We start from the raw sequence: 27527 nt of genomic DNA, 5'->3' as shown, positions 1-27527 counted from the left end.
TACCTTAGAACTAAGCTTATTGTTGATTTTTTGGAGCTTACTGGGTCCCCTCCTGGGTTGGAATTGTGGAAGGGGACCGATTTATGGAACCAGTCACTCAACCATCAGACCTAAACAAAAAATATCGATCATGACGAAGATAAAGAACTTGGTAGTGAAAATGCTCCCTAGTTTATCTTGAGTACACATCACACCCCCCACTTTACTGTTATTGCCAAAGTACAACAATCGGTCAAAACTCATTGCCTGTTCCACGAGAAGGTACTCGGTCCTACCTTCCTTCAACGTTTAAGGGAGCAGATGTTAGAAATAAGGTAGCAGCTATAAGTTTCATAAAAATATTGTTTGATTATACAGCTGTATTGATTATATTGAATATATTGAAAATATACAAGAAAAAATGCAGAAAACAATAATCAGATGTTTTTGAATCTTTAGTATGTAGAACTCCTCTAAAGACTTGAGGAAGGCCTTCAAATTTGACTTTAGCAAGAATAAGTTCGACGTAAGAACCACTTAAGCAACCATTTTAAGCATTTTCAAATCGTCATATCTCAGCTTTGGCAAACTTTTTTCCTGATAAAAAACTTTGAGGTGATGCTAAGGACCCTAAAAAGCGGCTACAAGCTATAAATCTGTAACCATCTATCTGACTAGGTGTGTGCCGAATTTTGCTTGACCAGCTTAAATCACCACTTAAAAGAGGCCACCACTTGTTCCAATTCATCACTACCATTCCAGACTGGATCAGGATTGGGAGGTAGATTTTCCATGGATTTCATACTTGGCAAATTATGAAGACATCCAATGTCTTTCCTTTGGAAAGTGAAAAAGAAACTGGTCCGATTTATAAAAAATACTTTATCATTTTATTTCTAATTTTAATAGTTTACCTAAAATTAAATCCTTATATTTTCTCTGCGTCATACTTCTTGATATGAATATTTACAAATCTTTTGTTTTAAAAAAAATTACTTTAGGTGTTAAAATATGTAATAACTTGATATAATAGCTCTACTTCTTTGGTATAGGTCAAAACGGCCAGTTGTAAAACTGATGCATGGTGGAAGAGTGTTGCCAAAACTTACAGCAACAACTCCGTCAAAAGAATCCCAACCCTATTCCTAAATTGCCACTATTTCTTACTATTATATAAACTTTGTCATATATTAAAATTTTATCACCCATTAACACACATAATATAAACAACTGCGTCTTTTATTAAAAATATTATCATTATCATCTTCCCCAAAAAAATTACCCATTAATAAAATACCCATAAATTCTGTACGAGGAAGTCCAAACTAGCCTGTTAGGTTCTAATAAGAATAAACTTTTCTCCGTGAAATTGGTTGGTAAAGAAGCCCTCTGAAACATGGATATAGAACCCATATAGCAGTGTGCACCACTGCTTCATTACATGGGGGGACATATTTCACCAGCATAGTGTTATATTGTCAATGTTTAGACATCAATCAACATTGGCTAATTTATTTTGCACCAATTTCCTGCAATTCAACTGAATTCCTTCTTGACGAACTTTTGAAGACGTTTTATGATTTTATTGCTCTCCCTAATATAGTCATAAGTCCTTTGCATCGTTGCTAATCTTTGTAATTTTTGGTTGATATTGCGTTGGGGTTTCCTGTCCACCGTAGAGGATGATTGAGTTCTGCGTTTGTGTGATAAAATGTATTGACTGGTCAACAAATGTCTCCTTGATCGTTGGTCGGATGAATGCTTCATTCTCAGTTTGTTGTTTAACATTCGTTTTCGACACCATTCGGGTTGATTTGCACATAATTTTTCGAAACTTGATAAAATCTAAAAAATAAAATTGAAATTATCTATTGCGAGTGACAGAAAATTTGATACAAGCTTCATGACGGAAGGGGTAGGGGGCAGGGTCACTCCTTTCACTGGATATCTCCAACCTCGATAGTTCTTTTGTGAAGAGAGATCAATTATTTCATTCTTTATATCCACAGATTAGACCAACCAAAGTTGCCATTGACTATTACGTTCAACTCTCTCTAATTAAACCTCCATAATTCGAATATTCTCTGTAATTCGAGATTTTCCCTCTCTTGTTCAAAGACATTTTTGGCACCTTGAAGCTCGAACTAGGAAGAGTCGACTATTATAGTATTCAAGTTAAGAAAGTTCAACTAACATGTGAAAATAGAAGAAAAGCTTACCGTTTTGGGCGTCGTGATGCGTGGTTGTGTAGTTTGTATGACGACAGTTTTGCCAGACTGTCCATTGCCATGTTGCAGAGGACCCGCTAAAGACGCAACAATGTCCAGTGTCGCCAGCATTGCAAAAATCGATATCAATAAAGGTGTTTCGCTGCTTGGTTTCTGCATTTTGATTTGATCGAGTCGTTGATGTTATTTATTTTTTTTCTATGATTTGATGAGCGATTTGTTTCAATGATTATTGAGTTTTCAGATTTATTTTTTTCTGTCCTTTACTGTATGAGTAGATGAACTTAACTGACTTCACTGAGCTAAAAGATTGCCATTTATATAGGGTCTGGGGAAGAAGGGGATCCCATACTGGGTGAAAACATCCTTATCTTTCCCTTCTTTTTGTTCTTCACAAAAAAAGTTCATTTTCAGAAGAAAGATTACATCATTGCTCTACCGTCACCCGTGGTTTTGGCAGGATATTTTTCATGTTTGGGTTTGACTGCTTTGTTTAAAGTTCAACTTTATTAATAAATTAATCGAAGAAGAAAAGAGAGAAAAAGAAAGAAGTAAAAAAGGAAGAATCTCTAGAGTATTGTTTGAATTGTGAAATCACTATCGTATATTTACAAATCTTGAGGAAAGATTTCGTAACTTCACCCTGGTCTAACTGTCACTCAACTGTGCGGAATTTTTATATCATAAGACCTCTCCTTTTCATCACACCATTTACAACCTTGACTAGGTAGTTTTCTCTTGGAAGGAGGCTTGTAAAAAGACATGGGACGTTATCTGAATGTCAAAAATACATTGTCATTGATTAAGCGATTGTCCTGACTTTGATGAACCTAGAGTAGCTATTGCAAAAGTTTAATCTCATTACAAAATCATTTGGAGTTCCTAGGGCAAGTAAAAGACTATATAGGTCCATTAGAGTTTCGAAGTCTCAGCAAGGAAACTAGAAATTTAGCGACCTCGGATGTAGCTTACTGGTGTGTTTCAATAATTAGATTGCTATTAAAATGCGCAATACCTTTTTCAAAATAGAAAATGATTTTCGCCATGATGACGAAATTTTAAAAGAAAGAAAAGGAAGAATCGAATCGAATATTTTGCCGGTGATTTTTTGAAAACAGTATCTCAGTGAAAATAGGTTAGTTAAAACAGTAGGAAACATACTCAAACTTGATTGGTGGAAAGAAGAGAAGCTGTAATTTGATTGGTCGAGATTTAAAGAATTTTCTCGACGCACGACATCAATAAAGGTGTTAAGAACTGTGATAAATGACGTGAATGATATAATTCAGTTAATTCTGATTGGTTTAGAAATACAAATCTCGCTCACTGATTGGCTGGAAATCGAAATTGCCAGGAAAAGAAGCCAGATATATGTTCTAAGTGGGCCCTGATTGGCAGGATTCTTTAAATAGTTGGTCGTAGATTAATTTTCAAAGAATCAAGAAAAGGCGTACAAATTTACTGACGCAAGACAGTGCAATGACAATCTTAAAAGATGGGAAATGACTCAGCACTGAAAGCATTTGGAGATCATTCTTTGGACGTACAAAGGACGTTTGCATCAAGTTGTTTTTGTTGATCCCTTCAAAAATTAAGCCTTCTTACACACGAAAAGAGCCATCGAATGAAACCACAATCTGAGGCGCTTAGAAAGTGATGTTAAGTTGAAGAAGGGAATTTTTGTTAATTGGTTGATTAAGTGACATAACAGATAAAAAAAATTTTCCTCTTCGATGCTCTTGGCTTGGTTGTGGTTGTAATTGTTCCGTAAACACTGTGATAGATGGAGAACATTTGTGATCACAGAACCTTTATTCGCAAACTAAATTTGAAAAGTACAGTTGAACTCATGTAATTCGAATTCTCAAGGGACCGATAATTTTGTTCGAATTACATAAGTTTCGAATTAAATGAGTTTTCATATTTTTGACCTGATTTGATGAAAAAAGACTTTCCCAGGTTTACTTTTTGAACAATTTTTGTATTTCCGAGCTAGAATGGTGAAATACTAGTATGAATAATCTTGACACGGACATGTTTTGAAATTTAAAAGGCAATTCATAATTTTTCAAAAAAGTCTTCGATTGTCGATTGTTTCATTTTCTGTTCTCGTTTCTTGGAATTCTCCTCGGAGATCTTCTGAATCAGTGGGATGACGTTCATGATTTGAAAAGAGTCATCTTTTTGAGAGTGTCGATAGCCTCGTCAATCAAAAAGTCGAAAATTCGAACAACATGAATAAAATTTCTTGATGGGACCTGAAAATATGTTCGATTTAAATGATTTTTCGAATTACATGGGTTCGAATTAAAGGAGTTTTCTTGTAAGGTTTTCAAGGTAAATTCTGATAGGAACACATAATCTGTTCGAATTAGGTGAGTATTCGAATTATAGGAGTATTCGAATTATAGGAGTTCGAATTACATGAGTTCAACTGTATTTCAAATGCCGTTACGGCACAAGCCAGTCATTAAAAATTAACAGGTAAATTATTGAAAACTATTTGCCCGTCTATAAAAACAAGAAGTATTGCCAACAATAAAATACTACAAACTCAAACAAAGAGCGAACACTAGCCCGGAGACTAGACTTTGTGGTATAGCATGGGAAATATTCATCCTATGATCAAAATATGGAATCGCCTTTCATACCTGTTGCCTAACCCATTGAAGCATATCTAAAAAAAAAACAGGCCCAGCATCAATTCAACTAAAAAAATCGTGCAATTCAATGTAATAAAGGGGTCTCCTCAATTATATACCTGTATGATTTAGTACAACTTACCGAGTCAACAAAATTGCACCATTTTGAGTACCTATTCAAAAACATGTCATCGAGCCTATTAACAATGACATTAATGAATCGTCTTAATGATTCACTATGACAAAGTCATATATAGAGTAGACTTTAGAAGACAATTTATAGACATCTAAGCGAACATCTAAGTCACTTGACACCGAGCCCCTTTTACTTATAAAAAAACAAGCTACTGATAGATCTCGCATTATCACTGAGTCTCGCAGATATGAGAAAAATACCATCTGGATTAGCATTTAGCTACCTCCTTTCATTCAAACTTGGTAGAAATTATCATCATGTCATGAAGCAGGGGTGTTTGCAACTAATAAATTCTTCAAATAAACATATGCAGGAAGAAAATCAAAACAAGAAAGCAATTTATCGGAAAATCAATCTTTTAGATAAAATACCTTCAAGTCACTGGAGGGGATATTTCTTTAACAATCTGATTAACTTTTAAGTCGAGACGGATTAACTATTATATCCACTCTATCGAATTACCATTCATTGTTGGTTCTATTCCTGTCAATGTCTGTTAGAGTGTTTGAACGAGATAATCTGCCGGATTGGTATTGCATTTAAAATATCAAATCCCAATCAACACGATTTTTCCGTTTTTGAAAGTCAATATTTATTAAAAGTCTAACTTTAAGAGAACTCGTGTAATGCAGCTTATTCGAATTAAATATGGTATAAACGTGAAGAGTCTTTATACGAATTATGGTAAGTAGATCAGATGTTATATTTGGCGTACTTTGTCATTTTACATACCAAATATATGTGCTACTATACTTCAACTGCCAAAGAAAATGAAGGCATCGTGCCAAAATCTCACAAAGTCAAAGTGTTTTCATTTTTCTTTGTCCTTCAAATGTTTTAGAAGGCTTTAATGCGACGTAGGTCAAATACACATATGATACAGATATATAAGATAACATTGAACAAGTTTGACAATTGGAAGAAGCCAAGAAAATATCTAGATTTTAAAGAAAGTATTCTACGCTCAGTAGAATTGTACCAAATTTCAAAACTTTTGACAAATATAGGAATGAATGGATTGGGAAAAAATGACAAATTAAATAAGGGTATGGAATCAGATAAAATTCTTGAATTTCTAAATCATAAGTACCATCACTTAAAAACTATGGTCTTTTTCACCGTGGGAAAGTGTTTTCATTTTTTCTTTGTCCTTCAAATGTTTTAGAAGGCTTTAACGCGCGACGTAGGTCAAATACACATATGATACAGATATATAAGATAACATTGAACAAGTTTGACAATTGGAAGAAGCCAAGAAAATATCTAGATTTTAAAGAAAGTATTCTACGCTCAGTAGAATTGTACCAAATTTCAAAACTTTTGACAAATATAGGAATGAATGGATTGGGAAAAAATGACAAATTAAATAAGGGTATGGAATCAGATAAAATTCTTGAATTTCTAAATCATAAGTACCATCACTTAAAAACTATGGTCTTTTTCACCGTGGGAAAGTGTTTTCATTTTTCTTTGTCCTTCAAATGTTTTAGAAGGCTTTAACGCGACGTAGGTCAAATACACATATGATACAGATATATAAGATAACATTGAACAAGTTTGACAATTGGAAGAAGCCAAGAAAATATCTAGATTTTAAAGAAAGTATTCTACGCTCAGTAGAATTGTACCAAATTTCAAAACTTTTGACAAATATAGGAATGAATGGATTGGGAAAAAATGACAAATTAAATAAGGGTATGGAATCAGATAAAATTCTTGAATTTCTAAATCATAAGTACCATCACTTAAAAACTATGGTCTTTTTCACCGTGGGAACATGCGGTTTAGCCATCACCACAAAGCTCCGCCTGTAAATGACATCTTTTAGAATAACATTCGATTCATACATTTTTCTTAAGCAAAATGTAGCTAGGAAGTTGGCAAGCCTTTATTTTTTAAAAGGTTTAAGTAGAGTAGATTTTTCATCAGTGTTTATTTGACTGGTCTTCTAGCCCTTCAGAGAAGGTTGGGGATGACTAAATAAAGATGCAAGAATAATTACCCTTCAACCCCTTATGTAATGGGTCTTACCCCCTAATGCACAGCCAAGCTTTGTGACTCAACAGATGCGAGCTGTCGAACCCTGACGTATACCTTTACACTTGAACGACACTTAGAGAACGGTGAAGATTTTGAGGCAGTAATATGCTAAGCATCGAAATACAGGATTTTTAATTTACTGATATTTCAGTTTACTATAACGTGGATTGTAGATAGAAATCCTTTCTCTAGAGAGCAGAGCGGAACTTTTTTATCACGGAATTGACCAAAGCTATAACAAGCCTGGACGATACTTTTCTCTACTATGTGAAATCAAACGAGAATGGAGGATGAAAATTCTCCAACTGATCTTTTGATGAATTGACCAATAAATCGAACATTGAAAAGATGACAAACAGGAAGCAAAGATATTCTAAAAATAGAGAAAGATTTCCAAATCAAGAACAAAAAAAGAATGAATTATTCATTTAAGGTGATGAAAATATTGGATAAAAATAACTTTGTTTACCTGGAAAATTCTGGATTCCAAAAATCCCAAAAAGAGGGAAAAGAAGGGGTGTAAAAAGACAATTACACCACTTTAAAACCTATTAGTTGGACTAGTTCAACACTAGTAGTGAAGAAAGGTAGACAGGTGACGAGTGAGCATCCTGGGGTATTAGGGTTGAAGAATGTAGGGGAGGGTCGGGCTGGGCCTCAAATAAACCGATCTTTAAAGAATAAACCTTAGCGAAAAGTGACTCTTAAAAGAGACGAAATCGGAGAAAAAGTGACCAAAAAAGTGACCGTCAAGGTGAAAATACCCTAACACAAAAGTGACTTTTTTCACTCATTGTTGCCTCCACTACCCCCTCCCCCCTTCCTCCGAATTGAGAATATTTCCCCATTTTCGATCTACTGAAATCAATCAACACTTCATCTTCTTCCTTCACGAGTTTGCGTTGCGTCACTGGAGAGTATCAGCCGTTATTTATCCCATAGGCTAACAAAAGGCTTAATATTTGCTCTTTTAATTGCCTTCTTACTTTAAATCCGTAGTCGCCTAGTGAAACAGGTGTGAATCGTTTGACTTTCATGATCAGGATCTACTAATGAGCCCTCGATAGATGACGAAGTGAGAAAACTAATACAGCTCTTTTACCCCTCCTTGTAAACTCCGACCTATTGCTTAAATACGTTTCCCTAAAGTCAGCAACGGTCTCGTCTAAAAATAACAGTTTTTAGGATACTGTAGACTAGCAATCACTTTACCAAAAACCGATATTTTTCAATTCATTTCTTAGTCAGTTCCACTTCGATGATTTTCGAAAAATAGAAGCCTTTCAACTTTTCTGACGGAATTTCGATTTTTTCCCTACTGCAAATTCTTCGAAAGTTTAAAGTAACGTAAAAGAATCGAATGTTTGGAGCTCGAAAACCTGGGCTAAAAAAGTCGCAAAGTATGGAATAGATGTGACTACGTAGAAGAAAAGCCGTGTAGTATAGGCTAAGGATCAGTAACCAAAACGAAAGACTCCAATAATAAATCAGAAGACTGGGCTCTATGTTTGGTTTACTATATTATGATAGGTGGTGACGCAAAAGATTTATGGGGTACGAATGAAAAGGTTCCGTGAGACTTAACATACTTTTGCAATTGCAAATATTGTCCTATTTGATTTTAACAACTTTTCAAGGAGTAAGGGTGGCTTCCATCTGCCCCCATAACACGTCATAAGAAATTCCGACTTTTGGGTCAAAGTGTAAAAAAATTCAAATTTTTGCTGATTGATGAAAAAAAAAGAACCGAAAAAAGAAAAATAAAATCGATTTTATCTTGAGTTTCTTGGCAAAAAGTTTCACAATTTCGAGCTCTGAAAAACGAAATGAAACAAAGCATTACAAAACAGGGACCAACAATTTATCTCAAAAGTCTTTTTAAAAAACCTACAAACCCGGAAGAATGGAAGAATGGGCTACAAGAACTACACAATTATTTCAAAATGACAAATTTTTAATTTGTTCTCGTTGAGAAACTATTTTGAAATATAAATAGATGACAAATAAATTATTTGGTTTTCAAAAATAACATTAGAAAATTTCATGGGAATTTCAAAGAGGAGCCCTGCTGTAATTTTATGTTTAATTTTAAATGTTTTAAAATATTTGACCTGGAACTAAGGAAATTCCGGTCATTTGCCGCCTTCCGTAGAAAAAGAGATTATTTTTTTCGTTATGTAGAAACTCTAGTAGTTGAACAAACTTAAACCTTCCTTTATTCAGCTTAATTTATATTCTTAACATTCGAAGAAATGCAATTAAAACACAGTCAAAAGGAGTTTAAAGTTTTAAGTTTCATCTTCGCTTCACGGCATCATTTCAAGCTGAGCTTTTTTTTCCAAATATGATGCCTTAATAATGATGATCAGCATATTTATAAGTAAGACAGAGCCGATTGACGATGGGAAAAACCCAAAGTAAAAGACTCAAGTGGCAACCCTTCCTATCTTTGACGCGCTTTACCATCCCATATGTTTGAAACACCTTATACAATTAACGTGGAGCCCTATGTCCTCAATCTTTAACGCACCTTATTTTTCTATTTTTAAAAGATTAATGGACGTGGGCGCGTAAAGAACCCAGGAGCGCGACACGAGGCCCGACTAATAATTGTAAGGTGCGTAGGCGCGAGAGAGACTCACTCGCGTGCTTGAAATTCCAAAAGAATCAATCAAAAGACAATACCAGAGTCTAAGATTACGGTCAGAACCAAATTAAACAGCTTAGCTTTACCCTTTTCAAATGACTAGTCACTAATGACCTTGTTGGGAGACCTGCCCCTGTTTTCCAATGCCATAAGAGTGTGTACTTTGAACCGCAACGGAAATAATATATGCTTTGCATGATGGAAATAAACCATTGAAAAGGGCAGGAATTTCTCACAGCGTTTTCAGGGATAAAAATAACTCCACCTTTTATTTACCATACTCATTAGAGCGGTTGAATCTTGTTTACCTCAAACCCTAATAATGTAATAATGATGCTACCATGAAAACGTAACAAAAATCGATGACATAACTTTGATTTCTAAGATTTGATGATGTCAACCGACTCTGATTAAAGCCTTCTCACGTATACAAAAATCGTTAAAGAATAAGAATTTTAAAAACCCTTTTATTTTGTATAAACCTTCCGCCAGTAATCCGAGGTTCTTTGTTTAAAAAGTTCTTACAGTGGCCAACATTCCTGATTTAATTATAATTTGCTTATGTTTTTGTTTGCAATAGAGATGCTCTCTCCTTTTACTGGTTGGTATCATCAATCTATTTTTGTCATGCTCCTTCTCAAATGTCGACTACATAAACAAAATACTTATCCTAGCATGGAATAAATTTCCATGTCAAATTCTTTGTCGATATAATAAAGTAGAAATGATGTTTCCTCTATATAACTTTCTTTAAGCAAATCACACTTCTACTCCAACTCAATAAAAACTCGGAGTACTTTCAATGCCCGTACTGGCCTCAAATATACACACCTCAGATAAATGCAAAGTATTTAAAAACATATCTCTATTTCTAGACACAAATTGAGATGGTTCAACTGTGACAGACATTGCACTGATCACATAACATATAAGCTAACTGTAGGGAGAAACTACTAGCTTTTAATAGAAAAATCCCGCTACTGCAGTGCATCATAATTGTTTGAAACATTCAACTATAGAAAGTTGTTTATGCTTGTCTCAATTTTGAATTTTGTTACTTTTGAAGGAATAAAATGGGTCGATGCGAATACGTCAAAAGCGCTAGATTCAAGCTGCTCGTGGAATTTCAACAAATCAAATCTCTTTCGAAACTCAAAACATCAACGTGTCTTACGTAAGGCTAAGACATTTCAGCTTTTGAAAATCACTTCTTTTCTTGATAGTTCAAATCAATACCACTTTTAATGAAGAAACTAAGCTTCGAATCAAAGATCGTGTATGTGAACACAGTTTAGGGTGAATTCTCTTCTAGCATAAAAATACTTTTTGTTAAGTATACATGAGCAGTATACAACCGTATCAAGTAAATTAAGTTCAACAGAAAAGCACCCTCGATGATTGGGAAATCTTACATAATAATATATCTCAAATCAAAATTTAAATTGTTGAACTATCTGCAGTTTCTATCTTTACCAGCATTTCATCAACCTACAGTATTCTTTATATCTGATATAAATTACCATAAACAATTCCATGATACCTGAATCATTATCAAAGAAAGAAAGAAATGAAAAATGCCTCAGTTCTTTCGTTGCATTTGAAACTGGAGTCGACAATACAAGCATTTCCCTTCATTCGCCCACGCACAATGACATTGAGCTACTTAATGACACAATAGAGAGTCACTTCATAAATCATTGCGTAACCCATCTGACGCTTAGTTGAAAAATTCCTTTCATTAGATTAATTGAGAAGCGAGGCTCCAACATTTTGATGGCATGGATACTGACAAATCTTCAGCACGATCATTTTTCACATCACAGGAGTTTCAAGGATGGATATCAGAAATGGAAGCCGTGCAAAGTAGTGTATAGCACTAGTGGAACCCAGTGGAACGTTCTCAACTGTTAGTTCCTTGAGCACTGCCAAAGAAGGGTCAGGCTCGCTCTTAAATTTTCCTCGGACAAACGGACTAGTCAAACGCAAGTCTCCGACGCAACAGAGAGGATGGAAGATAAAACCTCAGCAGAACTTTGCACATTTGAACTCGCGTATTATAGCTTGTTAAAAGTACCTTGAGCAATATTGTCCACTGAAAGCTTTTAGCAAAAGTAAGTATGCACACAATATCATTGGACTGTGCATGCAAAACTTTCAACTCTATACAAACCCACCATTCGAATGAAGTTCATCAACAACTACCAGTGCAGTAACACCAAACCTTACTTTAATGAATTTTCACACATTTTATAGAACTCGTGACAATGTAGCAGAATATAAATCCGTAACACTCTGACCTTCATTATACAATCCACTCCATAGGCTTTTTTTACAGAGGCTAAGTCACGTCTTTTAAGGGAAAGCTTTAACAATTTGATATCAATATAAATCAACTGTTATGGAAACTTTACAAGCCATCCACCAGAAATCCAAACTACTCACGTAATTATTATGAAAGCCTTTGTTTAACTACGGAAAAACTTTCGTAAATAAACTTGGTAGACTCAAATTCTATCCTGTATAGCCTATATAGCAAGGGGCGATTAAAAAGGGCCTGGACAGAACTTTCCGTTAGTGGAATCTTTTGGGCTCTTTCAAAACAGAAATATAACTAGAGAACTTTCTAAAGGGGGCACACCGGGGAAATCTTTTATGGCCAGTTATGGCCAAAAGACTGTGACGTTACATGCAGATCAAAGCGAAAAAGTGTAACTACAGAAAGTAGTAGCAAAACGGCCATTTCGGCTATCTAGATATGGCAAGATTTTGAGCTTTAAAAAGCCTTATTTAATTCTATTTCTAGTAGGGAATGTATTGTAGCATACTTTTTTGCTCAGAATCTTATGCTCTATGATCTATAATATGCGAGAAGTGATAGGTATTGTCTAAATGACCACCCACGCATGCTTAAGCATGTTTAACTAGAACCAAACCCCCTTTACCGTCATTCTTCTAATTTAATCCGTCCTCTAATTAGTACGAATTAATTATTTTGGCAAAATGAAATAATTTATCTAACTCTAATTATTAGTACGAGTCCATGATCACGAATTTCTGATTTTCCTCTAATTTAGTACGATAAAGGTCAAATTTTCCTCTAATTATAGTACGAATAGTAAAAATAAACGAATTTTTTTTGTTTCAAAGACACTTCAAAGACAAGGAGGTATGGAGATACCAGCTGATTTCATTTTCAAAACGGTCAATGCAAAACTTTACAGTCAAATGAGAGAGAAAGTTCTCAAGGAACTGGAAACTTTTGAAGAAAAAAGAAAAGTTGGTCAAAATAAGAGTTTGAAAAAGAAAGAAAAATTAAATAAAAAGTACCAAAAAGTGTGTTTTTAATTTTTCAACCCCTAATTTAATACGATTTGATATCTCTTTTACTCTAATTATTAGTACGACAATCAACGTCAATTTCCAAGGTATTTTATTTCCTCTTATTATTAGTACGACCCCTTCAAAATAATTATTTTTTCCGGAGGATTAAATTAGAAGAATGACGGTAATGCACCTTTTGGTGCAAAATTTGAACGCTTACAACGCAGGAATCCAATAACTGATTTTCCAGTGATTCGATAAAAATAACCAGATTTTACATAAAAGTTCTTACAGAATTTTCGCTCTGCACTTCTTACGTAAGCAACACCACACCACTGCTTTCCAGCTCACCACCTTAGGTTGAAATTCGTGATGGAAAAAAAAACAACCGTCGGCCAAAAGCATCAAAGATTAACTCACACTGATAAGTACAATTGCCAGGATACGTTGAAGAAAAAATGCTTTAGACTTCTATTTATCTAAACTTACCGGTAAATTGAAATAAATATAAATCCAATGTCAAGGATACTAAGATATTGTGATAAACAACGGAAAAAATGGTCTATTTCACCCTGAAAACTTTATCAAAAGATTGACTTTGAATTTACTAAGTGAGTGAGGCCAGAATTTGATAAACCGATTATCTTGTTGACGGGCATGAGGTCAAAAGTAAGAGTACGTGTCTTTAATACCTCTTTAGACAAAAAAGCAAATTGGTTGATTCATACCTCTTTAGAAAATAAAAGAAAGCAATTTGTTGACGAAAATATAGTTTATTTATTTATTTATTTATTTGTATGTGTGTTGAACACTAAGAGATCTTTTGCATCATATTGTGATGTCACTATGTCTGTCATTTAGAATACTCCAGCATTTTTAGAGACAAATCAAATCCCGTTCACTTACTTCAAATTTCTTTTCATGTTGATGTCTCTTAAACCCTTGAAAGTCTTTTCGCTAGGGGATGAGCAGAAGCCTAACAAAACCCAGCCTACATAGATTCAATCTGGGTAGGTATTGAAGACATACTTATCAAGCAGGGGCAGGGTCTATAATCAGTGCCGAAATATATTGACAGTATTGGGTATCTTAACGTTTTTCAAAATTTAAAGCTCGGGTGAGAGTTGGGATTTCAGTATTTATACTTTGTTTCATTGGATTTTTCGATATGAAAGGGTTCAAGTACAGGGTACGTTCACCCCAAAATGTCAATTTCCCCAATTGATGTCGTACATCGATTCACCAAAGCACTGTATACATCTTACAGCACTGCCAGCAACATAATGTCCAGAGCTGACTTTTACATTTTAGATAGGTACGTTGCTTTCTAAACAGCTACGACTCAATTAAATCAAGCCAAACATCAATTTTTAAGCTCTACGATGAAGTTTGGTCGTTTGGACTGCATCACGTCTCCAATTGAGGATGATTTGACGGATACTTTCCCAAACGATCAAATAAACAAGGAAACTATCCAAGCTTTGTTAACAACAGTAGCTAGCAATAATCCAGATTTTGCTTTCATCGCAAAATTTAGTGCAAACTTTGTTTAAAGTGACCGAAAGGGAAGCATCGATTTTACAATCTCCTTTCACATCTTAAACAATAAAAACTGTAAATTATGTATCCATATCCAGCTTTCTAATATCGATTATTTTTATGAACGATTGATTATTTTATCGAATCTGAAGATGCTGAAGATTGTTTATATATATTGCTTCCTGACAAACGCTTAACAGTTTTGGTAGAATTTTACTATATTTATTTATACTTTGGCAGCGCATCTATTATTCAAACAGGACACGTTTCTGTTGTATGATTGTATTGAGAAGTCTAACAAACAAAGGCCAAACTCGAACCCTTAGTTCGCTTTTTTATGATTCTATCTAATACCGTTCGCGAAACGAATGTATCACGCCATCAGTAAAATTAAAAAGTGATGCTAGTGGCAATGGGTAAGAGATTGACCAAGGAATGACTATAATAAAAGAGACCTTTATATGAAAGGCCCGCACTGAATACTCCAACGTTCAAAACAAAAGCTGCATTAAAAGATAGCCTAAAGATACATATATTTTTGAATAAGGTTTCTTACCATGAACTTATGACAACCAAGCACAATGTCTAGCCAAAGTCTCATTGCTGTTGGAGAATATTCCAAAGTTGGTGAATGAACAACAAATCTGAAAACGAAAAGATAAATGATATGATTATACTTTGATTTCATTTCATTTCACAGTACTCATTTTTGATTTTACAAGGCAGAATAGTAAGTAACCTTTGTCTCACCAACATCTAGTAAAAGCAAGACACACTTCTATCCTAAAGTCTGTCTCAATATGATTTGCAGCGGAAATAAAAAAGGTTTTGTGCTTCTTAAAAAGATAGTGAAATCATAGTATAAGAAAGCCGCGGCTGGAATGATAACATCTGAATTTCTGTTGTTCTATCTCTGTCGTTGTGCTTGATCAAGAAATCAGTAATGTAGTATCTTTAATGGTAAATTTTATTGGTTTGTAGTTAATACTTACTTCTCAGTGCGTTTTAGAAATCAATGAAAAAGTACATCAAGATAATACTGTGAAAATTTCAAGCCAGCACCTTCAAAATTTATCATTCAAACTGACAGGAAAGCTGTCATCTTGAATGTAGTTCTTATAATTTCAATTTTGGCAAAAACCATTGTTTCCACAAAATACCCCTAAAATATATCCAAAATTATTTCAAGTATTCTATTAAGTACAGATTCAAAGATATTTAGCAATAAAAAAACTTTTTGTGAAGGAAAATAAGAGAAAAATTTCAAAAACTATCTACCAAACACACCAATAATAAACTGACAATCTTGATATTCTTATAAAGCTCGGAGACAGAGATGGAACAGCAACTAACTGAAAAGACAATGCGGTACATATTCCAGCCGCGGCTTTCTTATACTATGGTGAAATATTGTCAAAAAGATAAAAAATGAAAAAAAAATAAAAGGAAAAAACAATGCTATGATCTTCATTTTTATATCAGAAATTCTTTAATCTTAGAATGTCATAAATGCGAAGCTTAATCTTTTGCCCAGGTTGACTAAAAAAAGGGCTCCTTTTTGTTGCTTTTTGATGGTTTTTGAAGTCAACCAGTGATAAACTTTGGACTGCATCTTTTTTCACATTAATGATTTTCTAAGATCAAAGAACCACTCGTTTGAAAATGATAATTATAGCACAATTATTGAGGAAGTTGATTTTCTTCTTCATTTTCAATCTTCATTTGCCGATTTTTTTCAAGTTTTTCCGATATGATAATATTCCACTTCAGTTTTTCTTTTCACAAAGCATAAAACCGCTATCTAATACGAATTCTATCAAAAGTTCTAACCTTTTTTTTCTCCGCTGCAAGTTATATTGAGACAGACTTTTTTTCCGAAGTACTTCTCTATTGAGTTACTTTCGCCTTAGCAAAAAAACTGAAGTAAACTCAGAAGTACTTGACAGGGAATTTTCTCCAGGAAAATTTGTCTATCGGAATCTTTCCCTTGTGAAAATTTGACCCCTAGGAAAATCACCTCCATGGAAATTGCCCGTTAATTCTGATCCCGTCGAGGATTTATTTGATTATATTTTTTTTATTTGATTTATTTGATTTATAAATGTTTGGAAAGAGGGAGCAGAAGTGTTTTTTTGTGAAAGATTTCAGTACAGGAAAATTGCGTTTAAAAAAGCTTTCACTTTAGAAAAACGGTCTTTTAAAATAATATGTTAAAAGATGTAGGCAGTAAAGGTAAAAACGTAAAAAGAGTGACCAAGATAGTAAACCTTGGAGAGCTTCCAAAAGCAAAAGCAAAAACAACATAAAAAGAGGATATTGCTTCAATGCTGGTTGGACGGAGTTTATAAGGAAGTCCCAGCAATATACCTGAAACAATTTTGTAACAGGTTTCAAAATCCATATCAAAGTTCAGATTTGGATCAGCATCATTTCCAAGATATAGATACCCAGGCTGAACTATCTATGAACTGAAAGGGATATGGATGAAAAAAACATGAAGCGAGAAGGACAAATGTTTCCTGCAGAATCTTCCTGTTTATACAATTTAGTACTTATGTGGGTCAAAACATTCAAAACATCTTTAATGAACCTAAATCACCAGTAATTAAGCAGGACATAATAGAAGATTAATTAGATAATTACAAGCTTATCCCTATCTTAGTTTAGACCACTCACACGTAGGTTGTCTTTTAAAAGAAAGAAGATTAGTTGCTTTTTTGAGAAAGGTCTGTTGAAAGCACATGTTCACAAAACCTGTCCACTTTATCTTGTGTCCTAACCTCTCTATGCAACGAGTTTCGATGGATTCTCAACAAAACAACATCAGAAGATAATGGTCGGAGCGGAAGACTTTTGAGCATTCTGTCCAGCATAGTCCCAGCTCAGGTGCGGATTCTATATTAGGAGAGTACATCAACATCGTGGCATCATATGTCAGATCTTGTTTTGGAAATAAGAGCCTTCTACCCCTATGGTTTGTGTTTGGGGGCCTCCAAAGAGAAGAAAATTTTTTCGTACTCAGCACGATATAGCAGTTTCCCACATATTGAGTTTTGTGAGTTTTAACAACTTTTGAGATGATGACTGGGAAATCAAAAATAAAAGAAGGCTATTTGAAATTGAAATTGTTATTCCGAGACTCAACTACATATTATCTCTTCTTGAAAGGGTACAGAGTTTCAGCCTTATCGTTGTTTTACAGATAATCACTTTTTAACAGAGTCAAATGGCGACTTTTTTATTGGACCGGGTCAAGCTCACGCTCAGGGTTTCGAATTTAGCTTAAGGGTCGAATGTTTCAGCTGACAAAGATTCAAGGGTAACGTTAATTGTTTTTTTCGACGGGTTAAAGCTTACTGTCGAAATAGAAAGTGACTCGAGAGGGAAAGGGTTAGAGAAGCCACTGATAAAGACGAGTCCCGAAGTAACTTAAAACGTACTTTAAAACCTATCATTACAAAATCGAACCGAACCGAGATCCACTTAAAATAGCAAGACAGTTTTTAATGAGTATGTTTCTAAGCGGACGTTTCCCTGTTCGTTATTACTATAAACTCGATACATCTTGATTACAATCATTTAATAATTAAATACCCCTTCCTTACGGTGGTTTGCCGGAGAGGAAGAATTTTCAAAACATTCCTAATAAAGAACAATCAAGACAAATTAAAATTGTAATTATAATCATGTCCTTTTTAATTCAATGTCAAATCCTTTAATACAACTTTGACGTTGCTAAGCAACAATCTCAGACGGCAAGACACATCGACGTTCATACAACGGCTATAACATCCAAACAACGTTTTATCAACATTCAAATAATGTTCTGCGATGGGAACAATCAAACACACCAGATGCAGCCTACTATCAATTCTCTGTCAAAAAGAGGCCGGAGTAATGAAATTGGATTAATAAAAGGAAATAGTAGAAAATAAGGTATAAAAAGGAGAGGAATTTGGAAATAAATAATCATTTCATTACCAAACTGAAACTTGGTGCTTGGATTAACACGCGACCAAGCGGGTCCCTGCAGAAGAACGTTGTTAATAAAGGTGCAAAGAGAAGCCAATGATGAGAATGTTGCTGAGTCTTGCTTCAAGTCTGGCTCTCTTATGTGTTGTTCATTGCTCATTATACCCAAGCCAACAAGATGTGTTAGAGGCTAAAGTTCACTTGGACACAATGATTGACAACACAATCATCAACAATAATGAAAAACTACTGATAGCTGGGTTTGTGCGTTTAGCATTCCACGATTGTGTCGGTGCTGGTGGATGTGATGGTTGTATTGATCACAACAATCCTTCAAATGGTGGATTGAGTTTCTATACTAGTAAATTGAATCCTGTATGGGAAGCACACGTGAAAGGCAAAATGTCCAGAGCTGATTTTTACATGTTGGCTGGCTATGTTGCTTTACAACACGCCTCTGATGAATTGACTGATCAGTTTACAGCCTTTCCAAAATTTGGACGACTAGATTGTCCGAGTACTACCGGGGACGAGGATATATCTGCTACATTTCCCAAAGGTATTTTTACTTCCTATTGTGTTTTATGTTCAGTACCTTGTTACTTCGAATTCTTCTTATTATGAATGCGAACGACCCTTGAGTGAACGCCCCCTTATAAAAGCGTAGTGTCCCATTCTATAACTAACGAACAGTAGCGTAGTCAGGAGGGGCGGAAAATTTGTATAGGAAAGCAGATTTTTATGACATAGTAATTATCTATTCATAATATACCCGAGCCGCACTGTTGAGTCCTAGGAAGGACGAAACACGTGTCTGAGGATCGGATGTATTCATAATATAAAAAGATAATCACCGTGTCATAAAAATCTGCTCTCCTACACAAATTTTGCGCCCCTCTTGTCTACGCTTCTGAACGAATTTGGGGATTGGCAAATCTAACAAGAAACTTGCGACTTATGATACAAAATTCTCAATTCTTTTAGGCAACTTGAAATGACCTAAAGTTGCAGCAAAATCAAGCAAAACAGACCAAAGCTCCGTTTTCGGAATTTGACTAGACTGTCCACTTCAATTAACATTCCTTTTTTGTTTTTTTCTTATTCAAGCAACGTGGAATTTACCAGAAGCAAGCGATTTCTTTGCAGACAACTTTCAATTCTCGGTTGAGGAGACAGTAGTCATCTTGGGTGCTCACACATTGGGAAGGTGCCGACTTGCTAACTCAGGTTTTGAAGGGCGTTGGGTGAAAGGCAGTGTGAACAACATACCCCAAACTGACATGTTGAACAATGAATACTACAAACAAATCAGAGGAAACTGGACACAGGTATGTTCTCACACATAATATCAACTCGACTGAATTGGTCAATCACAACAGGACAAATATAAATAAATAAAAAAGCAACAAATTAACAATACAGTATATATGATTATTTCAAAAAGAAGATTTCCCTGACTTATAGAAATCAACTCATTAAACTTTTACCACGTTAGATGAATTTAACAATTTCCTTATTTTCATTTAGAAACAAACCAGTGAAGGCAAATGGCAATGGCAAAGACCTGGTACAACAGCCAACACAGATTTTGAGCAACTCAGAAATTCAAAAAATCAACCTAACATGTTCCTTAATGTAGATATGGCTATCGCTTGGGATCTGGACTCAAATGGTGGGCTGGACACAGATAACGGTCTAGCACAATGCGTTGTAGAAGTGGAAAAAAACCAATGTATCGCAACACCTTCTGCTCCATGTTGTAACAAAGCCGATACAAATATAGGTCCAGTGCGACAAGGGAACAACCTTTTTTTGAAGTACGTAAACGATAATGCAGTATTTGTCAGCAAGTTCTCAGAAGTTTTCGTTAAGATGACGGAAATTCGAGAAGTAGAGGAATTGCAAGATGTCTTCAATTCAAATGATGCATTCGAACGCAAAGATGAGGGAAAAAGAGTCCACCACCACCCTCACCACCCTCAACACCATGCTCGTCATGATCATCCTCACCACAATCGTCATCACCATGGAAACAGAAGAATCGAGGACCAGGATGACGAAGATGAGGACATCGAAGAAATGCTTTACGATTTTCTTCACAATTAACAATTAACAACACTTCACAAAATGAATTATAAGACAAACTAAACCAGAGAGTCATCAGAGGTCACCTTCCGTTAACTTTTGATCATTATTGAGAAAGTGTGATAAAATTGGTTGATCTGTAAAATGTAATACGGACAGTAAATGTGAAGAGAATTTACAAGATCCTCGGCCATGTAAACAAACTGTAAGCCTTAAAAGTTAATTATTAATTAATTTGGGAATGATGACATGTTTTTCATTGTTTGGATATTATCAATATAATTGATCAAAAGTTATCATAAATCCCCCTACCTGGTTGTTAAATAGGAAATTCGACTTTTATGAATTTTAGTCTGGGAGTCTCTGAATTTAAAGTCTCTTTTGATTCTTTACACCTAATTTATAGTCTCCAAATCATCCTGGAATCCTCAACATAGATAATCTAATAATATTTTTGCGGAACGTGCGTTTGAGCGCGCGCAGCGCGCTCAAACGCGCGTTCCGCATCCTTTGGCAAGATCTGCGAACGCGGGACGTAAATTTGTATATGTTCGAGAAATGCTACCGATTTGGTTCACGAAAAAACCCCGAGCAAAGTAGACTTTTTTTATTTTATAAAATAAAAGTGTTATATCGAGCTTGACTATCCAATCAAGTGCGAGATGTTTGTTTTTATGTCGTTGCTGCTACTTTCACTTTTGCAGACTTGCGAAACAAAGATGGCGATTTTTGTCAAGAAGTTCAAAGCAGGATCCTGCTATCTTTTGCTTGTAAAATAACGTTACTGCTGTTCACACTTATTGGAAATTTTACTCGAGTATCATTCTTGAGGTTTTTTACCACTTCCTCTGGGAGAGGAGAGCTGTCCTACCATCCACTTGCTAATGATGAATGTGACAATGTGTGTGGCTGTTTTTTTTGTTGTCAACTTGAAATTTTCGATAAATGCAATGGTTTGACAGATGGTTGTTTACCTTGTGGCATCCATACTGCATGGCACATTTTTGTGACAATTGATCGGAGTAACCATTTCTACTACATCATTTGATCTCATCGAAAACTATTTTTATGGCTTGAGATCAAACCAAATATTCTGCAACTGTCAGAACTGTCAAGTCAGATTTAAAAAAAAGCAACATTTGGATTTCGAAATATTTTAACATTTAGACTTTCTAATTTTATTGGAAATGTCATGTCATGGTTGATGGTTAAACTTTACATTCAGCCGAACAATGATTTTTTTGTCATGTTGTCTATACACGGTTCAGCTTTGAGTAAACGCTTTTACGACAAAGATCATACATACGCCATCGAATATTGGGTGATTGTGGTCAGTAACATTTGTTGAGGAGGTACCCTATAATGCTGCGAAGAACAGACACATTATTTATTAATGGACCTTATCAGAGTTTTAGACTTTTCTAAAAAAGTGATGTATTGTGGGATTGTTTTGAGTGTATTACAAATATAAATAATATCTCTTAGGAACTCCTCGAGGGAATTCTATTGTAATACACATCGCTTTTTTAGAAAAATCAAAAACTTCAATAAGGTCTATTATTCAACACAACATAAGAAAATTTTGTTGTAGTTTGAGATCAAGCAAACGCAAACATTACCAGATTCCCATCAAGATTCAATATTAATATTATGTAGCTTATATAAATAATATAATGCAACACAAGAAGGGGGACAAATTGTGAATGTTTTGGTGGTACATGGGATGTTTTGTGTGTGACATGTGATGCTTAATGACATTAAATTAAAAGCAATCAGAAACTACACTTCCATTTTATTTTTAATCTTTTTTAAGTCAGTAGTAGGAAATTTCAAATTCACTGCTGCTGGTGGTCATTATTCAGTTCAAGCACTTTAAAATAATTTCCAAATAAAATAAGCTCTTTCACAGCATTTTCCTCAAAATTGTTGAACATGTTACTGGCAAAATGTAATGCATCCGGAGAGGTTCGTGATCGCTGCCTTATAATATTGGAATGTTTCAAGGGGTTTGAAGTCATTGCAGGATTTGCTTTTTTGATTGCATGAATGTATGAAAACTAGTAGTGAATTTATAAATTAGTGATATTTTTGTAAAAATGGATTTTATTCTTTACCACTTTTAGTTATGACATTCTAAACTATCAAAAAGTCCATATTACAATGTCACATTTATTGTAATATTTTAAAACTACAGAATCAAAACAATGACGAGAAAGTCTACATTATTACTAAAACTACACATCAATGTGTTTTTGTTTTAATGACTTCATGATTGAAATAGGGTCTTTTTTACACAGGATACGTTTGTCGAAAAATTCTAGAAGGATCTTTTAAAACTCATCAAATTATTTTCAGTTTAAAAGCTCTGTATGAAATACTCTTTGTTACCCTTTTAAATACCAGTGTAATCCCTCTATGTTACCAAGTCCATATCCATGCTACGATGTTACTCTTTACAGTTTTATTTTTTTATTGTTTTTTTACCTTGTGAAAAGTTGTATTGAGCAGATATCTTTATACTTTTTCCAGGAAGACTTTTTGAAACTACTACAAAAGTATTACAACATCTAGTACAAATGACTTTTTTATCTGTCTTTTAATTTTTTCAACATCCTCTTCTTCGAAATTATTGTTATGACTCACTGGCAATAAATTCTTGGTGAAATGTAAAGGTCTTATTACTGTAGTTAGTTTTTTAAATGCTGTATTAATAATGGAGTCGTCGATTTCTTAAACATTTTGAAATTTCTTCGCTTTGCGAAAACAGAACGCTCGTTCCGCAAGCCCTTTTATGTTGATTATTTTTATTTTTCACTTAAATATTTTAATATGAAAATACCTATTTAAATAGTTTTTAATCGTCCATATTATAAATATTTTCCAATATCGTTTGACTACAACTCTCTACGTAAGCTAGATATCCTGTTGTTGTCTTTGCTCATTCATGGCTTTTCCATATCTTCGAGTCTACACCTACTTATTTTTGAGCTTTTAACTGCATCTTGCCAACCTCTCAACAACATCTGCGCTAATGTTTTTAACTTATTTTTTTATGTTATCCTTTATGTTTAAAATCACAAAGATACACATAATGTATCATGTAATACTCTGGGATACCAAAAAAGCACGGCTAATAATTTTTTTGCAAATTTTTTACCCAGGACATTCTTATTTAACCCCCCCCCCGCTTATTAGTTTTTGGGAAAATATTTTTGAAAGTTCCCTCTTTTGCCCTAATTCTGCTGTATTAGCCTCCTTCTCAAAAATTTTCCACCTAGGGCATTTTTATTCCAACCTTAATTCCAACCTACTTATTACGTTTTAATTATTTTTCCACCACCCAGCTTATATTTTGAACCCCCTGTTATGGCAGAAATTTTGCCAAATTTGCAAAAAAAGTGACCCTGAATGGGACTGAAATTCTAAAATGTTCTCAAATTTTCTACTTTTCCTCTGAATTTTCCACCTAGGGCATTTTTATTCCAACCTTAATTCCAACCTACTTATTACGTTTTAATTATTTTTCCACCACCCAGCTTATATTTTGAACCCCCTGTTATGGCAGAAATTTTGCCAAATTTGCAAAAAAAGTCACCCTGAATGGGACTGAAATTCTAAAATGTTCTCAAATTTTCTACTTTTCCTCTGAATTTTCCAACAAAGGCACCCTACAAGGGACTGATTTTTCTATTTTGGTGTGACCCTACCTGTGACTCATGGAGGTTGAAAAAGGTACCCTGACCAGCGGCGCATCCCCGTAAAATCATTTAAGTGATGTCGTGCATAATTATGTTTATAGCATTATTAAAATTGAGACTACAGGTCTAGCAGCCATTCAATCTAGACTCCTACTCAGGATTAGAAACTAGGCTAGTCTCACCTCTTTTATCTTTCCATTTGCAACAGGTTGCTGACAGGTTGATACAACACATTGACAAATAAATCCTGTGAGCAGTTTAAATCTAAAATCTAATGATTGCTTCGTGCACTCTTTTTGGGATTGTTTATTTAATTTCCATCAATAAGATTGCAGCATTTCACACCTGCACTACAAAGCCTGTAATCTTGATATAGAAGTTTTCATCTATGGACCGATTCCGTAGCGTGTGGCGTCATTTTCACCTGTTTTCACCCACGATCAGCCATTTTTCTAAGAAATGGTAGAAAGTATATGTGCAGGATAAATTCAGTAACACCTAGATAGCTCAAAGTCTTCAAATAATTCTCGTTTGGACCTGCGCATACTTTTTTTTATTTCGTGAAATTTATGTCAGTTAGGAACAGGCAACTTGCTTGAGGTTTGCTCTTGCAGATAGTCCCTAACTGGATTTTGCCAAATGGGTCTATACTGCCATTAAAGATAAAAGACACATCTGAATTTCTGATATCTTTAAAACATATGATCTTGCATGATTTTTTATTATCCAACCACACTGATTCATTTACCTGCCAACTTGTCACTCCAGCCCAACGAGAATGAAAAAATGGAAATGGAAAACCTTAGAAACTCAAAGGAAAATTCGCAACCTTACAATGATGCACAACATCATTCACGGAGCAGTTGCAATTCCTGAGACTATATTTTCAAACAGGGCTAGGTTTTCTAATTGTATTTGATTTAAATAAATGCATGGGCGAGCGCTTGCCTTCAAAAACTCATTTGCTCCATCAACAGCTAAACTCTGGAATGATCTCCCTGAGTGGACTTATGACAATTAAAGAACATTAATCTTTTAAAAACAAACTTGCAGACCACTTTCGATAGGTCTTTATTATTTTATATTTAATTTTCATCCCATTTTAATTGTATATCTTCTTAATAGTAAAAATAAATATTTAATTTTATATTATTTATTTAAATATTTGTAATATTTAGTAGTCTGCTACCACATTATGCCTGCTCCTATGCTTACCCCAGCACCGAGGCTACTTCAATCAAGTTACGTTCTTTCTGCTAGCTTTAATACTTCTTTAGTACTTTTCTATATCAAACCTAGTATCAAGCACAATCTATCACAGCACACAGGGCTGCATGCTTGGTTATCCACTTATCCTATTCATTCTTTTCTCGTTATCAAGCATTAATTAAAATTTTAAAATATTTTATTGCTCTTAACATTTCATTTATTTATTTATTCATATTTCATTTTTTTAAGCAAACAAATGTACGGATAATGGGTCCTAGGACCTTTTAATATGAAATATACAGATAGATAGATAGATAACTCAAAAATAATTACTAGGCAAAAAATATGAGATTCTAAAACGCATGGGTAGAGTGGAGCTGTGAAGTTCTGCACTGCCAGTTACATCAAAATGCCTCGAAAATGTCAATATGAAAATTGCGTAATCAGAGAACGTATGTCTCGCTCATTATAAAAAGGCCGAGACAAACTTTCAATAATTGGATTGTAACATCGAGTTAAGTCTCTTTTGTTAAGTCACCAGGGGGTAAATAAAACAGACCTTGATACATTTATCGTTCGTTTCAACTTGACCATTTGTTTAAAACTCAGCCTCCTAAATATTTGGGGTAGGTAAAATGTGTACAAAGAAATTCATACTTTTCCAACCCGGCCAATCTTTAAAAAAGAAGCGAACAATAAAATGTAATTACCCTTTCCAAATAAACCTCTTCGGTGGCGAGCGTAGTCTACTCTGACGTAATTGTACAATTTATGTAATGGGAGTTTGACATAGTAATGTAATGTTGTTTGGGGAATTATGAAGTTCTCTGGAATTTCGATTGCATTTATTCAGGTTGATTTTTTATGACTTCTAATGGTACTTTTTCTAACGAGTTTGATTACTCTGTTCTCACACTTATGTCTTTTTTTTTCGCGTCCTTTTCCGTGATTACTTTTATTTATATTTTTAAAGACAGGTAAGAAGGCATACGCCGGACATTTATGAAACAAAAAATTAAGAAACACTGGACGCACCGGACTGGTCATGTCCGGTGTTTTGATTGTCCGATCCTTCTCCGACACCGGACATCCGACTTCCTTAAGTCCAGTGTAGAAATTGTCCGGTGGTAAAAAAAATTCTCACTTTACACCGGACTTTCGCGTGTCTGGTGTTTGTTAAGTCCGGTGCGTCGGCAGGGTCCTTCGCGGTCTACAAAGCAAGCAAGGTTTTTAAAAAAATACTTCAAAAATCACCCCCCCCCCTCTCATCCCTTTTATATTTTATTTCGATTCTGGGAGTGAAATGGTGTCATTAGTATGATTGGATTAAAAACGATTTCTTACCTTAAAAAATGTTCACGATAAGAAGTTATTATCTGGTTCTGGAATGGTAGAACATTCAGCATTATCATCCTCGACCATTCTTCTCACCGCTGCGAGGGTCTACCATTTATTTACCTTCCCGATTTCTTTCGCGCTTTTTTTTGCAAATGACCCATATTTTGTCCGGAAGCCGATAAATAAATCAAATCCAGTTTACAGAGTGCAGTGTGTGGCACGCGTTAGTCTGGAGATCCATACTCTATATTCAAACTTACACCACATAAGCAAAAATCCCATCAGAAGCCAGAGAAGCTACTCATTGAGAGTGTGGTATTTCTGACCCAGTTTGAATTTGTTTACATTTGGTTTGAATTTCGTGCCAAAAAAGCCGTTGATTTGATAAGTACCGTGTGAAAAGCACAGGTCAAAATCATATATTGACGCTGTGCCGACGAATCGAGATTCTATTCATCGCGCAATCAACGAAGACAAAAGTAACCATGACGACCATCCAAGATCTTGGATGAAGTTCAAAGTTGATATTTTTATTCCCGTCGTTGAAAACACAACTAAAAAATACCATTAATGCTTTTTAAAAATCAGTGATAGAAAATCATAACATAAAGTCTGTCTATTATTTTGATTCAA

At 34.6% G+C, this 27527-nt stretch overlaps 1 protein-coding gene and 1 long non-coding RNA gene across 2 annotated transcripts; one reads left to right on the top strand and one right to left on the bottom strand.

Annotated features, from left to right (window-relative positions):
• Positions 1-8: 8 nt before the first annotated feature.
• Positions 9-26990, bottom strand: LOC136809273 (uncharacterized). Its single transcript, XR_010846963.1, has 3 exons — positions 26901-26990; positions 15149-15236; positions 9-110 (listed from the first exon to the last, which is right to left on the bottom strand). It is a non-coding gene; the product is annotated as an uncharacterized lncRNA (long non-coding RNA).
• On the top strand, positions 18585-21087 carry LOC136809264 (putative ascorbate peroxidase). Its single transcript, XM_067065787.1, has 3 exons — positions 18585-19123; positions 19672-19892; positions 20092-21087. Exons 1-3 carry the CDS (start codon positions 18661-18663, stop codon positions 20668-20670), a joined length of 1263 nt encoding a protein of 420 aa, XP_066921888.1. The 5' UTR covers positions 18585-18660; the 3' UTR covers positions 20671-21087.
• Positions 26991-27527: the final 537 nt, after the last annotated feature.

Source organism: Clytia hemisphaerica, unplaced genomic scaffold (genome assembly GCF_902728285.1).
Source record: "Clytia hemisphaerica strain Z4C2 unplaced genomic scaffold, Clytia hemisphaerica genome assembly, whole genome shotgun sequence".
Classification (NCBI taxonomy): domain Eukaryota; kingdom Metazoa; phylum Cnidaria; class Hydrozoa; order Leptothecata; family Clytiidae; genus Clytia; species Clytia hemisphaerica.
Note: the sequence above shows the minus strand (reverse complement) of the source record. Positions and strands in the feature narration are given on the sequence as shown.

What these genes read in the sequence shown, in the direction of transcription:
- LOC136809264 (XM_067065787.1), top strand. Translation starts at nt 18,661, where the DNA reads ATGATGAGAATGTTGCTGAGTCTTGCTTCAAGTCTGGCTCTCTTATGT. An exon ending in ATCTGCTACATTTCCCAAAG is followed by an intron (nt 19,124 to 19,671) that starts GTATTTTTACTT and finishes TTCTTATTCAAG; the next exon opens with CAACGTGGAATTTACCAGAA. An exon ending in TCAGAGGAAACTGGACACAG is followed by an intron (nt 19,893 to 20,091) that starts GTATGTTCTCAC and finishes ATTTTCATTTAG; the next exon opens with AAACAAACCAGTGAAGGCAA.